This window comes from Myxine glutinosa, chromosome 10 (genome assembly GCF_964187855.1).
Source record: "Myxine glutinosa chromosome 10, kmMyxGlut1.1, whole genome shotgun sequence".
Classification (NCBI taxonomy): domain Eukaryota; kingdom Metazoa; phylum Chordata; class Myxini; order Myxiniformes; family Myxinidae; genus Myxine; species Myxine glutinosa.
Window position 1 is genome coordinate 15,536,610 of NC_136270.1, and position 16,363 is coordinate 15,552,972.

Consider the following 16,363-nt stretch of genomic DNA (forward strand, 5'->3'; position numbering starts at 1 on the left):
CGTCGTGCCAATACCGGCCTGTTTTTGTCGTTCTGCACGGACTTTGGGGAATGTTACATTCCACTCACGTTTGGCGTATCGTGAGTTCATTGCTTTGAGAGCATTGGGGAATGATGGTACCATCATATGTATTGTTCATTTGATGCACGTGAGATTTTCATTGTACTTTCTTCAATAGTGTTATTATTGTGTATGTGAGGGTTCTTAATACAATTGTTTTGTTCTACATTTGCATTGGTGTGGTTTTACCATGGTTTATTAGAACACTCAAAATAACAAATCTTTCTGCCGCGTTCCCTCTTGAGACTCTGAAGGGCAGTGTAACCAGGGTTTGGGGAGGAACGAACACGTAACAATACTTATACATTATGTGTACCTTGCTCTATGCAAAGCGTTAACGCTGCAGTTTCTTGGTTCGGAGTTCCAATCCTAGATGCGTCACCCCTCCAACGCAGGAAACTCTAGCGCGTGCAGGAATTTGTCATTTGTTCATGGCCTGCTCTTCGATAGCTCCCTACTCTTCGCTAAGGACACTGGGATATTTAACGTCCACTCGTACCGGCAGACAGGACGCCCCATTTTAACATCCATTTGAAGGGCTGCACACATTGATGAGACACTGGGATGACAGTCTGTAGCTGGGTCAGGGTTCAAACCCAGGCTGGACAGCTTGGAGGCAAGTGTGCATGCTTCTCAGCTATCATGCCAGGCCTCTTCATGTTAAAAAGGAAATAATAAGCTATACTGTCTGGTTTGTCTGTGTCTGTGTTGCCATTTTTCTCAGAGATGGTCGAACGGATCTTAAATTTTCAGAGGTTCATTATAGTGAGTACCCGGGGAGTGTTTTACATAAATAAATAAATAAAAACATTTTATTTAAAAAAAAGTAGGATTTTTTTTCTCTTTCGTGCCTACACCCTCATAGTTATGTGAGTTAATATTCAATGATCCTGACCCCATTCCTTAATGGGTGTAGGGGAGTGTTTTAGCCCCACTCCTCCAACCCCCAAAATCTTTTTCCCAAAATTCCAACAGCATTAGAACAGCACCAGACAATGCCAGGTACCCCTACTAGTAGTAAAATAAATTAATAACACCCAAGTGATTCCTCTCTGCTTACCCCTCTCCACCTCCCATCTTTCCCGGGCAAATCCCCTTTAGTGAAATTAAGTTGATAAACTGAGTGATTGAATGAATGTGGTGTTGATAAAGCATGGGCATGATGGGACAAATGGCCTCCCCCTTTGTCCAAGCTCCTGAAATTTCCTTGTAAATATGAACAATTTTAAACCATGCTCCATCCTTCCCCATGGTTGATTTCCCCTTTTTGGTCCTTCTCCCTTGTAACCTCCTTCCTAGTAACCATTCCCTACCCACGTATCTTTTATTTGTTTTATTCATTTTTGAAAGTAAAAATGAAATTTCAAAACTAACGCAAATGCTTTAAGCCGCATACGAAGACATGGCACTAAATGTGATGGTGGGCAATGCTGGTGTGTGGCCTGATCACAGGCATGGCCCTCATGGTTTATTTTTCCTTTTAAGACCTAACCACCAATTGGATCTCAGCAAGAACATAGTATTTCACACACACACTTTTCCTTGTGTGTGTTCCATTTTGTACAGGCCTCTTTAGCACTTGCTGCGAGTATTTGTAATTTTCTAAAGCTGTAACTCTCCCACCTCCCTCCCCCCTCTCCCCCTCAACACCTCCCACCCCCATGTCCATGTGTGATCATTTATTTTACATTGTGTGAGAGCAAGTTAAATGGTCATCGTTTTGTAATCTCGAGGCATGGTAGGGCCATTGAAAATTTATAACCGTTTCTGATTGTGCTTGCATTAATGAAATGTTGTGCAAACAACGATTTCGGAAACTACCAAAGGGGTATTGTGGGGGTTTGATTGTTTAAATAAAAAATCTGGACTCATGTACTTGTACGAAAATCACCAAACATGGTATCTTCTCATTTACCTTCTCTTCCACCCTCATCATGTCTATCTCTGTGTGTAGAGTGTGGAGAAGCTGCTCATGGAATTTGACCACAAGGAACTGTATGAGTTTTACAACAAGGTGAGAGATAAACCTCATCAGCTCAATTATCTGCTTTTCTTCTTCCTTTTATGGTATTTTTACTTGTTTCCTGTTTGCCTAGTTTAAGCATATCAACCAACTTTATCCTAACTCTTGTTGATGAATATTTCGCACACCAACTACAAAGTTTAAAAAAAGTTTCTCTCTTAACCCCCCCCCCCCCACCCCCCAACCCCTCAACTCGCATTCCTTCTCTTCAGATTAACACCTCGTCCTATCCCCTACCAAACCCCACCTTTCTTGGTTTTCAATTTTCCTTTCCCTCCTTCCAGGTATTACTCCCACAATCCCAAACTCCAACATCTTTTTTCTACCCTTCAACTATCCAATTTTTTTTTCTTCTACCTTTGTTCATTCTCAAATATACACACCACCTCGCCCCCCCCCCCCTCCCACCACATCCACTCCTCCCCTCATCTTCCTTCATCATATTGTCCAATTTTCCCTGCACAAGGCATGAAATCACATTATTTATGATATCATACTTGTGGAAGAAATTACTTTACATTGAAACTGAATTGGCACCTCCATCACAAAAACTTTATTGACTGCAATTGACACAAAACTGCAAATAATGTGCCGACGGACATCGAGCCGGTACACCGGGAAAAATCCCAGAAGCGACAAAAAGCGTCCGTAAATGAAAATTTATGTAAAAAACCATAAGCGCATACGTAAAAAATTACAAACACAAAAAAACCTCAATCCATATACATTTGAAAATTGTAATTTATATTACATCAATATACTGCAAACTGAAATAAAAATCTCAATGAAATTTTACATAAAAACAGTAAATGTGTCCGAAAAAACAAACAAACAAAAAAAACCTACATTTATGTCGAGCAAAAGGTCGGTCATGCTTGCCGATGACAAACTTCCCTGCAAATGTCTGCTGCTCTTCTTCTGCTCCAATCGGTTCATCTGATCATTTGCTTGTTAAAGTGGACATCTCTGTGGCCATTCTCAGAGAGCCTCCTCAGCATCGACGAGTCTGGCATTTCACTCAGGTCGACTGGCACGGTCTTCGAGCAGCCATCAATCATCTGGACTGGTCTCCCGTCTCCACTGCCTCTGCCAAAAACTTTTCCTGGGAATTCTTCCAAAGTAAACTGCTCTCTCACATGCACAGATTTATCCCATCTCATCTTCAGTTGTCATACCCTTCCTCCCGTCCTTGGTACACTGAATCTTGTGGTGAGGCAGTTGCCATGAAACAACTTGCCTTTGCCTCTTGGAAGGCAAATCCAAATGAAGGCAATCTCCATTCCTTTCACAAAGCTCGGAACAAGTGTGTGTCTACCCTCAGGAGAGCAAGGAAACAATATCTCTCAACTCTCAAGACTGAACTCTCACACCTGTCTCCCTCCTCCAAATCCTGGAGGCATCTGGTCAAATCTGTTTCTGGTGTTTGTTCCTCCTCCATCCCCTCCCTTACCTCAAACGGCTACACAGCTGACTCCGCACGTGAAAAAGCAGAATGCCTCAACTCTGTGTTTGCCACAAAATATTGTGTCCCAAACCCGTCTCTCTCTGCACCCACCTCACCCAGTCAAACCCAGCTGCTCCTGGACTCTGTGTCTTCTCCTGACAAGGTGGAGAAGTTTCTGTCAAACCTTGACGCTGATTCTGCAACTGGACCAGACGGCATCAGCCCACGGTTCCTAAAATCCTGCTCTGCCGCTCAATCTCACCCTCTCTCTGCTCTCTTCACCCTCTCATTTGCTCAACGTCATCTGCCATCAGCTTGGAAATCAGCCAACATTACCGCTTTACACAAAAAGTTGCAAAAACAGATCCTTACAACTACAGACCAATGAGCCTGCTTCCAATCATCAGCAAAGTCATGGAATCTGTCATTGCTTCAGATATCAAATCCTTCCTCTTCTCCAATGGCTTTATCACTGATCATCAATTTGGATTCAGACCAGGTAATTCTACTCTGGACATGCTGCTTCTGCTGTCTCAACAATGGATGGAGGTCCTCAATGCCAAACAGGAAATCAGAGCTGTCTCCCTTGATTGACATATCACGTGCCTTGAATACGGTCTGGCACCCCACCCTGCTCACCAAACTCTCCTCTTGTGGTATCCATGGAAACCTCCATGCATGGCTTGCTGACTTCCTCACCGGTCGCAGTCAACGTGCAGCCCTGAATGGATTTCTCTCATCTCTCCTTCCTGTTCAGGCTGGAGTTCCTCAAGGAAGTGTTCTGGGCCCTGTGCATTTTCTGGCCTTCACCAATGATCTCTCCGACTTTCTGGAAAATCCTCTCTATCTCTTTGCTGATGACTCTACTCTTTGCCGCTCCATACCTCATCCCTCAGATCGGCAGGCAGCAGCCTCCTCAAAAACTGCAGACCTGGACAAAATCACAGACTGGTCCAACAAGTGGAACATGTCTTTCAATCCTGACAAATCTCACACTCTCACTTTCTCTCTCTGAAAAGACTGCCTGGACACCCCTCCCATCTACTTTCTTAACAATCCTCTCCAAGAAGTTCTGTCACTCATGCTTTTGGGTCTCACTATCTGCCATGATCTTTCCTGGGTAAACCACATTTCAAAGCTGGCTTCCAAAGCCAGTTGCGGACTGGGCAGCCTCCGTCGTGCGAAGTCCTTCCTTGGCATATCTGAGGTCCTCGCCACATACAAGGCTTTCATCGCAGCTCATTGGAATCCTGCTCTCTCCTCTGGGCTGGTGCTCCTGCCTCACACCTAGCTCAGCTTCACACTGTTGAAACCAAAGCTTTCAAAATCATTGGAATCTCCTGCGATTAAGCTGACACTTGAGGGCATTTCACTCCCTCACCGTAGGCAGGTTGCTGGTCCTTCTGTCTTCTACCAACTCCTCTCTGGCGTAGCTCCCCCTGCTCTGTCTGTGCTCTGTGCCCCAAATATTTATTCAGGTCACACAATATCTGACTGCAACCCTCTTCTGGTGAAACTGCCAAAATCAAGACTCTCTGCTCACCTTCACTCCTCTTTACTCCCGCCTCTGGAATAAACTCCCACACTCTCTTCAATCCCACTCCTCCCTCCAGGTCTTTAGAACATCTGTTCACCACCATACATCTGTTCACCATCTATATTAACTTTTCTCGAGCATTACTTGGTTCCTCCTCAGAACACAAGGGCAGTCCTGCATGCCTACGAGATTTTTTGATTTCCCCTTATTTTGTATCGTTTGGCATTTTATACAAGCTTATGGAATCTCATTTCTTTTCTATACTTTGCCACATGGCACATACCATATGAAGGGGCCTTTTCTGTTCCCGTGGCATTTTACCCAAGAATATTGTGTGTGTGTGTGTGTGTGTGTGTGTGTGTGTGTGTGTGTGTGTGTGTGTGTGTGTGTGTGTGTGTGTGTGTGTGTGTGTGTGTGTGTGTGTGTGTGTGTGTGTGTGTGTGTGTGTGTGTGTGTGTGTGTGTATACACGTATACACGTATACACAGGGGGCTGCAAAAGTAGGTATACAGTAATGAAAAACAAAACGTGTGCACAAAACGTATTTTATTGATTATACAAGCATATCAATAATAAACATATCAATAATAAACATATTAATCCCTCAAATGTTCAAACTGTTTGCCCCCGGCATTCACACACTCCACTAGTCGAGTGTGGACACCCATGCACACTCTGGCACAAAGGTCTTTATCAGCATCAATTTCCTGGCAAGCCTCCCGTATGAACTGAATCATGGCATCAACAGAACGTGGCTTGCTTGCGAAAACCCTGTCTTTTACACATCCCCAGAAAAAGAAGTCCATAGGGGTGAGATCCGGCGAACGTGGTGGCCAGCCAACGGCTCCCCGACGTCCAATCCACCTGTTGTTGGTATAATCCTTACTGTATACCTACTTTTGCAGCCCCCTGTATATATATATATATATATATATATGTATGTATGTATGTATGTATGTATGTATGTATGTATGTATGTATATATATATATATATATATATATATATATATATATATATATATATATATATATATATATATATATATAGATATATATATATATACGTATAAGTGAGTAAGTGAGCGCCGTAGGATTTTCGTTTTTGACAAAATGACGGAAAAACTTGAACAACGCTACTGCATCAAATTTTGTGTAAAGCTTGGCGATTCCCAAGTGGAAACGATCCGCAAGATTCAACACCTTTCATTCCATTATGAAGGAGGATTTGGGCTTCAGGAGAATCTCAGCGAAGTTCGTACCAAAGCTGCTAACGATTGAGCAGAAGCAACTCCGTTTGGAGATCGCACAGGACATGCTGAAGACTGTGAACAGCGATCCCAGCTTCCTCAACACAGTGATCACTGGCGATGAGTCCTGGGTTTATGGGTACGACCCAGACACCAAGTTGCAGTTTTGATGCAAGTTTGATGAAACACAAAATTTGATGCAGTAGCGTTGTTCAAGTTTTTCCGTCATTTTGTCAAAAACGAAAATCCGACGGTGCTCACTTACATGTCCTCACTCATTGGCGGTCTGCCGTCGAATGACAGCTTCTGCAGGTGGGAAAAAATTCACACGTGCGCATTAGGATCGCCTACATATGTGCACCAATCAACGCCTCCCTAGCTTCTTTTTTTTTACGCACGAAAAATAAAGGTCGGATACTTTTTGAACACACTACGTATATATATATATATATATATATATATATATATGTATGTATGTATGTATGTATGTATATATATTGTTGCGGATATGAGGACTGTATATTTTTTTGATTGTGTGCTTTATTATTATTATTATTGTTTTGTGGCGGACACAAAAGCCCACTGGCGTGGTGACATCATTCCACGCACCAAGTGGGCGGTGGCCACGCCCGAGGGGTAGGCGTGGCCTCAGGATATACACCGGGCGACCAGCCCGGAAGAGTTCAGTGTTACAGTGTAGTCTTACAATAAAGACGTTCATATGTTACCGCTTGTCCGCTTCCTCCTTGCTCACAAGCAGCGCGCGTAACGCCGCGCTTTACTGGTGACCCTCGACGTTGGATCTGCCGTAGCGATCCTTCCGAACACGACGCCATTGCAATGGCCAACGACAAGTCAATGGCGATTAAACTTCCCGAATTTTGGGAGGCCCAGGCGGAGGTCTGGTTCGTTCAAGCCGAAGCCCAATTTCAGCTTCGGCGCCTCACCAACGACGACCTGCGCTACTGCCATGTCGTCGCCTCCCTCGGGCCCAGCACGGCCGCTCGAGTTGTGTCCGTCCTTCGCCACCCACCGGACGGCCACAAGTACGAGGCACTCAAGCGGCTACTCCTAGCCACGTTCAGCCTCACGGACGACGCACGGGCCGACCGCCTCCTGGATCTCCCCGAGCTCGGTGAGACGTGCCCGTCGGTCCGAATGGACCATATGCTGTCACTGTTGGGCGACGAAGCCCCCGGTTCGCTATTCCGGGCGCTTTTCCGTCGCCAACTTCCAGCGCAGGTTCACCTCGCGTTGGCCGGGACCGGGCTAACGGAACCCCGAGCATTGGCGGCCGAGGCGGACAAGTACTTCGCCGCTTCGGACACGCGGGCGAGCGTTGGCGTGGCCGTCACGGCCTTCGACGCTGCTGTTCCACAGCATCATCTTCTACAGCACGCTGAGTTTCAGCAGCATGCTGATACGCACCTCGTGAACGCCGCCACGCCCCGCCCACCGCCGCGGCGAAAACCGCCACCGCGGGGAAACCCGTCGACTCCACCAGCCTGGCGGAGCCAGCCGCGCTCCTCCAGCTCCACCACCTGGTGCTGGTTCCACGCCAAGTTCGGCCACGAAGCTCGGCGGTGTCATCCGCCGTGCTCCTTCAACGGGTCGGGAAACGCCCGGGCCGGCGCTCAATGGTGGCGACGAGCGCCGGCCGTTCGAGCAGCCTGCTGTTCATAACGGACACCTTCTCCGGGCGCCGTTACCTGTGCGACACGGGAGCACAGGTGAGTGTCATTCCCGCCGGCACGTCAGACAAGCACGCCGCGGGTGGGGGCCCCGCGCTGCTTGCCGCGAACGGGACGCCCATCCGTACGTACGGAAAACGCTGCCTCTCTCTGCGGTTTGGAGGGCAGGTTTTCCGATGGACGTTCGTCACCGCCGACGTGCCCATGGCACTGCTTGGCGCGGACTTCCTGTGCGCTAATGGGCTCCTGGTCGACGTGAAGCGCAGACGGCTTGTCCAGGCCGAGACGTTCAGCTCGCTCGCATGTGCGTTGCCCAGCTCAACGAGCGGCTTGCCAAGCGGCTTGCCGAACGATTCGGTTCCGGCCACGTTGGTCTGTACGCTTCCGGCAGCGGACGCATTCACCCGCCTCCTCGCCGGCTTCCCGTCCCTCACGCGGCCCACCTTCTCGGCGGGGGCCGTCAAGCACGGGGTGGCCCATCACATCCCCACCGTCGGGCCACCGGTCTACGCCCGGGCACGCCGCCTCGAGCCGACGAAGCTGGCGGTGGCAAAAGCGGAGTTCGCTACCCTGGAGCGACTCGGCATCGTTCGGCGCTCAGAGAGCGCTTGGGCGTCGCCGCTGCACATCGTGCCGAAGCCCGGCGGGGGATGGCGACCGTGCGGGGACTATCGCCGTCTCAATGACGCCACGACTCCCGACCGCTACCCCGTCCCCCACATTCAGGACTTTTCCGCCCGTTTGGCGGGCAGGTCCTTCTTCTCGAAGGTGGACCTCATACGCGGCTACCATCAGGTCCCCGTCAGGCCGGAGGACGTCCCGAATACGGCGGTCATCACGCCATTCGGACTCTTCGAGTTCCTGCGCATGCCCTTCGGTCTGAAGAATGCGGCTCAGGCGTTCCAGCGACTGATGGACAGCGTCCTGCGCGACTTGGATTTTGTCTACGTCTACCTGGACGATATCCTCGTCGCCAGCGCGTCCCGCGAAGAGCACCTACGCCACCTCCGCACGCTCTTCGAACGCCTGGGCCAGCATGGCCTGATTGTGAACCCCGCAAAGTGCCGGTTCGGCGCCGCCACAATCGATTTTCTGGGGCACCGTGTCACCAGGCACGGAGCCGTCCCCCTGCCGGCCAAGGTGGAGGCGGTGAAGGGGTTTCCGCGCCCCCGCACGATCAGAGGGCTGCAGGAGTTCCTGGGCATGGTGAACTTTTACCATCGGTTCCTGCCCCGTATCGCCCAGCTCCTGCGCCCCCTGCACGAAGCTCTCCGAGGTAAGCCGGGCAAAGGCGACGTTACCTGGACCGAGCAGATGGACACAGCGTTCACGGGCGCGAAGCTCGCCTTGGCTAACGCCACCATGCTCGCGCACCCGGCGCCCGATGCACCGATCGCCCTCACCACCGATGCCTCGGACTACGCGGTGGGCGCGGTGCACGAGCAATGGGTGCGTGGAGCTTGGCAACCGCTGGCGTTCTTTAGCCGGCAGCTTCGCCCGCCCGAACGCCGTTACAGTACCTTCGACCGCGAGTTGCTCGGACTTCACTTGGCGGTCAGGCACTTCCGCCATCTGCTCGAGGGCCGGGCGTTCACTGCCTTCGTCGACCACAAGCCGCTGATCTTCGCGATGGGCAAGGTCACCGAGCCGTGGTCGGCCCGGCAGCAGCGTCACCTCTCGGCCGTGTCCGAGTACACGACGGACATCCAGCACGTCGCGGGGAAGGACAACCCGGTGGCGGATTGCCTTTCCCGGGCCGTCGCCCACGCAGTCCACCTCGGCATCGACTATGCCCGGATGGCAGCGGACCAGGCCGCTGACCCCGACGTCCAGGCCTTGCGGACCGCCGTCACGGGCCTCCGCGTCACCGAGGTGCCGTTCGACGGCGCGGGCGCGGCCCTCTTGTGCGACGTCTCCCTCGGGCGTCCTCGCCCCATTGTGCCCGCGGGCTGGCAGCGCCAGGTGTTTGACGCCATCCACGGCCTGTCCCACCCGGGCGCGAGGGCCTCCCAAAGGCTGATCGCCGACAAGTTCGTCTGGCATGGCCTCCGGAAGGCCGTCCGCGGCTGGGCCAGGACATGCCTCGCGTGCCAGCGCGCCAAGGTGCACCGGCACACCCAGGCCCCGTTGGCCCCGTTCACGGTGCCGGAACGCCGGTTTGACCACGTCCACGTGGACCTGGTGGGACCTCTGCCCCCCTCGCGGGGTTTCACCCACGTCCTCACCATGGTGGACCGCACCACCCGGTGGCCGGAGGCCGTGCCCTTGGCGTCGACAACGGCGGCCGATGTCGCGCAGGCTTTCATCGCCACCTGGGTCGCCCGGTTCGGCGCCCCCTCAGACATCTCATCCGACCGCGGCCCCCAGTTCACCTCGGAGCTCTGGGGGGCGGTTGCGCAGGGGCTCGGGGTCCGGCTGCACCGAACCACGGCCTACCACCCCCAGGCTAACGGCCTGTGTGAGCGATTTCACCGCTCATTGAAGGCCGCGCTCCGGGCCACCCTCCGCGACGGCGGCTGGGTCGACAGGCTCCCCTGGGTCCTGCTGGGCCTCCGGACGGCGCCCAAGGAGGACCTGCGCGCATCCGCGGCGGAGTTGGTCTTCGGGCAACCGCTGCGGGTGCCGGGCGAGTTCCTCCCCGACTCCACGGCACCATGGTCCGCGGCACAGCAGCGCTCCGCTCTGCAAGAGACCGCCCAGAGGTTCGCCCCGGTGCCAACGGCATGCCACGGGCACCCACCGACGCACGTCGCCCCGGAGCTTCGCACGGCGGAGTACGTCTTCGTCCGCCACGATGCCCATCGGACACCACTGCGGCCCCCGTACGACGGGCCTTTCCGCGTGCTGGAGACCGGGGCGAAGCACTTCACCCTGGACATCGGCGGTACTCCTGACCGCGTTTCGGTAGACCGCCTCAAGCCGGCCCACCTCGATGTGGACCATCCACCGCCAGTGGCCCGACCCCCACGTCGGGGCGGACCCCCGGCACCGCCCAGCCCCGCCGCCACGGCGCCCCCCGGTCCTGCACCCATCCCAGGGGCAGCCAGGGGCATCCCACCTGGTATCCCTGCACCCCAGACGCCGCCGATCGCCAGGGGGCGCTTCGGCCGGGTCATTCGTCTGCCCCGCAAACTGGCCCTCCAGGTGCGTGGGAATTCTGGGGGGGCGCGTGTGGCGGACACAAAAGCCCACTGGCGTGGTGACATCATTCCACGCACCAAGTGGGCGGTGGCCACGCCCGAGGGGTAGGCGTGGCCTCAGGATATACACCGGGCGACCAGCCCGGAAGAGTTCAGTGTTACAGTGTAGTCTTACAATAAAGACGTTCATATGTTACCGCTTGTCCGCTTCCTCCTTGCTCACAAGCAGCGCGCGTAACGCCGCGCTTTAGTTTATTCTGCGCCCCCTGCCTCCGGAGCTGTGTAAAGGTGAAAGGGCATCCCATAATTAGTCCACAAGCATACACGTCAGCCAATAATAGAATACCCCTGTTCGATAGTTATATCTTATTCTGTGTTTTAGGGTAAGGCTGTGTCTCCCATTAATTGAAGTACTCCATTGCACCAGTGAAAGAGAATAGATCCCCTTTCATTCCCATCCCCAAAATCTCCATTTCCTTTCACAACCCCTTTCGTCATTGCCAAGCCTCGATTGCCAATTACATCCCCTCCAAAACCACCATTGAACATGTGCTCGGGTCGGGGAAGAGGGGCGTGCCCGCCCGTCGTCATCAAGGGCGGAGCCAGAGGGTCGCGTGACCAACCAGGGCCGAGGTGAGCACACCGATGGGCGTGTCAGGAAGGCCGGCGGCTTGATCGCCGGAGGCGCTATAAAGGCGCGCGCGCAAGAAGCGTGAGGAGTCGGTGGTGAGGAGTGAGTGGACCAAGAGAGAGAAAGAGTGGTTGGACCAAGAAAGAGAAAGAGTGGTTGGACCAAGAGAGAAAGAGTGGTTGGACAGGGAGACGTGCAAGAGTGTTGTTGAGTTGAGGGTTTGGACCAGACGAGTCAGACGAGTCCTGGCAAAGCAAGCGGCGGCCACAGCAGCAACAACACCCAACAGCCGCTTGGGGCCTGGACGGCGGTTTTGAGCAGGGCCGCGAAGGAACGGCGGCTGCTAAACGCGCCGATCGTGCTGCAGGACCCCCTTGGACCTTCCTCTCCCTCCAGCCATCCACCTCCTGCCTTTCCACCCTTCTTGTGTACGTGAGTTTGTTCTGTGTGTCTTGTCCCTGGGTATTTAATTAAGTCTGTATAAGCTAGTATTTGCACTGTGTCACCTGCGTCTTATGTGTTGTAAATAAACGTGACTGCTTTCTTTTTGCTTGTGTGTATAATAAATCCAATTACTCTTCTGTCCGTCTTCTCGTCTTATTCCTTTTCCTCTTTGCATTTCGTCGTTTTAGTCTTTTCCAGATTGGGCAGCTGCGGTGCGATACGGCCAAAGTTCTGGGTGAATCGGGTGAGTCGGGGAACAACTGTTCGGTCACGGAGCCTTCGCTCGGCAAACAACATCCTAAACCGCGATCAGTAACAATTGGTGTCGGGAAGTGGGATTGGACCCGAAGCGTGCTTAACGCGCTCAAAATTACAAAGTACCGAAATTGCTTTTGTTTTACAAAACCCGAATTTTGAAATCGCGCCATGGCTGGTCAAGGCGACGGGATGCCGGTGGGGGAGCTAGAGGAGGGGTTAGGAGTAACCCAGGATCAAATGGAGGGGAGCAATGAGGAGGCGGTTGAGGGAGTATCAGACGCACAAAATGGCGCTCTCGCGCACGTGGTATCAGACGCACAAAGTGGCGGCTCGCACGAGCGCGGGGTAGCCGCGCCCGCTGCGCAAATAGCGGGAATTGATGTGCGGGACCTCATGGCGCAGATTAATGCAACCATACTAATGGCAAATAAGAGGCTAGAAGCAAAAATGGATGCTCAGGGTGAGCGAATGGGACAAATGAGGAACCGGATGGATGCTCGGAGTGAGCAAATTGAAGCAACAATAAACGGAATGAGGGCCGATAGGGAGGAAAGGGAGCAGAGGGACAGAGACCGCAAGTTGGGCGAAAGGGTCCCACGGGTGCACGACGAGGTAACGCGGGTCGAGAAGCGCCGGTTGGACGAAGTTGAGAAAAGCACGGGTACAATGACAGGGGTAGAAATCGCGACCCGGGGTTTGGAAAAGCCGGCGACCGCTGAGGTAGAGGAGGGTGTTTTATTAAAGCCAACGGTCGTCGAGGAGAATAAAGAAAAAGCAGTGCTGGGAATTAAAATTGAAGAGATGACGGAGGTAGCCCGGGAATTGCAGGGAGAAATGGAATATGTACAAAGTCCCTGCTCAAATCATGATGATGTACTCGCTAATCCAAATGGAAGTTTACAGGTTCGCGTGGAGAAAAGGATCCCCCAGGTGAGTCGTGCTGTTGTGTATTGTGCGGGTAGATTTTGCAGGAGGATGTTTGGCGACAAAAGAATTGTCGCGCGCTTGGGATCGAGGAAGCATCCGGGCGTTGGTGAAGGGTCCCGTGTGAGTGGAAATGGCACGCGTGTGAGGAAAAAGTGTGCGTCGGCGAGTGGGTGTGTTATAAAGTGTGGGAGTGAAACCGAGTGCGAGCGAGAATGCACGTCGGGGTGTACGGAGTGTACGTGCGAGGGTGAGAGTGACCCGGAGAGTGAGTTGGTGGTGGAGCGGTGCGAGAATGCATGCTTGGAATGGTTGAGGGTGTGCGAGGAAGCACACCTGAGTTGGTCATGGCGCGAGTGTGGGTGAGCCCATCCGAGCGCGTTAGTGGGTGGATGCAAGAGTGCACACCCATGGTGAGTGTTACGGAGGACGTAACGGAGGAGAGGTGTGCGAGTGTGCGCAAGAGTGTGCGCGAGAGGTGTGGTTTGTAACAGGGAGTGCGTTGGTGGAATGTACGGACGGCGTTGGAACGCCGGGTTTTGTGAGGGTGAAAGGGGTAGCGTATGCGTGTGAGCATGCAAGTGAAGCATCGACGGTAACCGGGTTAGCGGTTAGGGCGACGGATAGCCGATGCGAGCGCTCGGGGCGCGGCGTGCTTTGTTGGATGCAGGGCCCGGCGCGGATCGAAGCTGCGTCGTTTCTCTTCGAAGCGTCGTTGCCGATTCGGGCTTGGCCCCGCCCCGCACGGTCGAGTCCGGGCCTTGGCGGGCGAGGCGACCGGTCCGGTTCAAGGGCGAGTGGGAGGAAGCGGAACGGTGCCCCCTCGTGGGGACGGGGTTCCGACCGGGGGGGATTGAGCTATCGGGCCCGGGACCGCAAGGTGCCGCGCCGAGATGGTGCGTGGAACCTCGGTCCAACCAAACCACCTCCCTTGAACCGAAAGCCGGACGGATTCAACCTGCAGGCGACCAAACCACCCGAATTCATTGCTCGGCTTTACGAACCGAGTTTAATGATGTCACGACGCACCGAGGCTAGGATATAGTGGACTGTGATGATGGTGATAGTGATAGTGATCGTGATTTGATACGAAATTTATAATAGTGGGTAGAATTGGCAGTAAATGGAAAAAATTTGAATTGGTTGGAATTTGGACGAGCAAAATTGATAGTGGGACCTCCCCGATGTGGTGGGATGGCAACTCTGTCATCCCTCACAGACAGGGGGGCAAAGGAGCACTAGCTTATGGGGTTGATGGCAGTGAAAACTAGCCCGGGTGGGTTAGGATATCGTGTGTAGGGACCTAGAAGATGACATTAGGTAACGTTAAGATTAGTTAGTGACTGATACCTGTAGTGGGGACGCAGGTAGATTAGTGTGGATGATAATGACGTGGGAGCGCAATAGTTTAAAGGGACGACTGGGAAGCGCAAGTTTCAGAGGGGAGTAGTTAGATGAGATGATGCCGTGTGTGTGAGGATTGAACAGGTGTGATTGCACAGGTGTGCAACTGAACAGGTGTGTGGAGCAGTGTATGAGTGAGTGAAGGTGATTGCGTGTTGTGTTGACCAAATGGTCCAGGAAGAGGAGGAGGGTGCAGGTGGCACCAGGTATGATTGCACAGGTGTGCAACGACAGGTGAATGGAGGACAGGTGTATGGAATAAATGGTATGGGATATATGGCGTATTGGGATGGATGGTCGTGGAGTGAGTATGGTGGAAACGATGGAGTGGAGTGGGTGGTGCGGAGGTGTGAATGGGGGAAGAGTGGACCCCCATCACGGATACCCGGGGCGGGTAGAGTAAGTGTTAGGTAGAGGGTATAGGTAAATTGTGGTTGGATATTGGCATCTGTGGTGCGGGTGGAAGAATGGTGATTGGATGGGTGCATTAGTGTTGTGGAAATGGCTGGGCGTGTAGCCTGTTAGTGTGTGTAGTTGGTTTGGGCACTCCACCACTGTGAGGATGTCGGCCAGGTGAGGCCGCAGGTGGGCTCTGGGAGCCGGTAGTTGTGGATGGGGCCCGAGGATCCGGAGGACGGACCCGGGTAGCCCAGTGCCAGAGGGCACCGAGTGGGGTGACAGAGCCAGGAGGGGCCTTCCCCAGTAGATAGGTTAGGTTAAGGAGCAGGTAAGCTCGGGTGGCAACTACAGTGGTGGAGGTGTGCAGGTGGGTAGACCTGCTGGGAGAGCTACACGTCACAGCCCAGAAATTGTGCGAGGGCACCGGGAGATGAATCGGGGGAGTGAGACCCCAAATTGAGAAGCACCACAGTTGGTCAATGGGAATTGGTTTTTAGAACCCATAGAGTAAGTTGGCCAATGGATTGGCAGGGAAAGACCCCGGGTAGTGTAAAGTGTGTTAATGTCATTTAGAGGATAGTTAGGATTGAAGTCTCCTCGCACCATCTACATGCACTCACCTGAGATGACGTACCTCCACAACATGCCATGTTTTGTTATTTTATTGTGCAGATGTTTGGAATGTGAGACGCATCATGACGTGGGTGTGACATTGTGCTTTGTTGTTCCATCTCTTCCTCCTTATGAGGATTGATGACGAATTGGGTGATGGCAAATTTTGGATAGAGGGATTGTGGTGACGAATTTGGTATAGAGGAAATATGAGGAGACGTGACAGTAGCGACGGATTGGTAATGTGTAGATTTTGTACATATGGGGTAAGGGCAAGGGTAGTGTAGGTGACAGGGGGGTGACGTACGGTAGGGACGAGCTTTCTCACTTCGCCCTCCGTACGCATTTCGCCTTGCATTGCCTTAGTGATGTGTACCCTTGTGACCTTACCCCTCGCTCATTTGTCCCTTTTGTCTCCCACATGACCTGTGCGCCATTGGGCGCCGAGGGGAGCGTGCGTGAGTCGGCCATTGTGCGCCCGGGACTCTCAGAACCAGCTGTCTGCATCGATGCACCACTTATGGACCCCATGGGTTGGGGCATGGCCC

At 52.9% G+C, this 16,363-nt stretch overlaps 1 protein-coding gene across 1 annotated transcript in view; it reads left to right on the top strand.

Moving 5' to 3' along the window:
- COMMD10 (COMM domain containing 10) overlaps positions 1-16,363 on the top strand; it is a 118,415-nt gene that overhangs the window by 66,447 nt on the left and 35,605 nt on the right. The window contains exon 6 of the mRNA XM_068126932.2: positions 2,015-2,074. Within this exon, the coding sequence (XP_067983033.1) occupies positions 2,015-2,074 (60 nt within the window). The remainder of the gene's footprint in view (positions 1-2,014; positions 2,075-16,363) is intronic.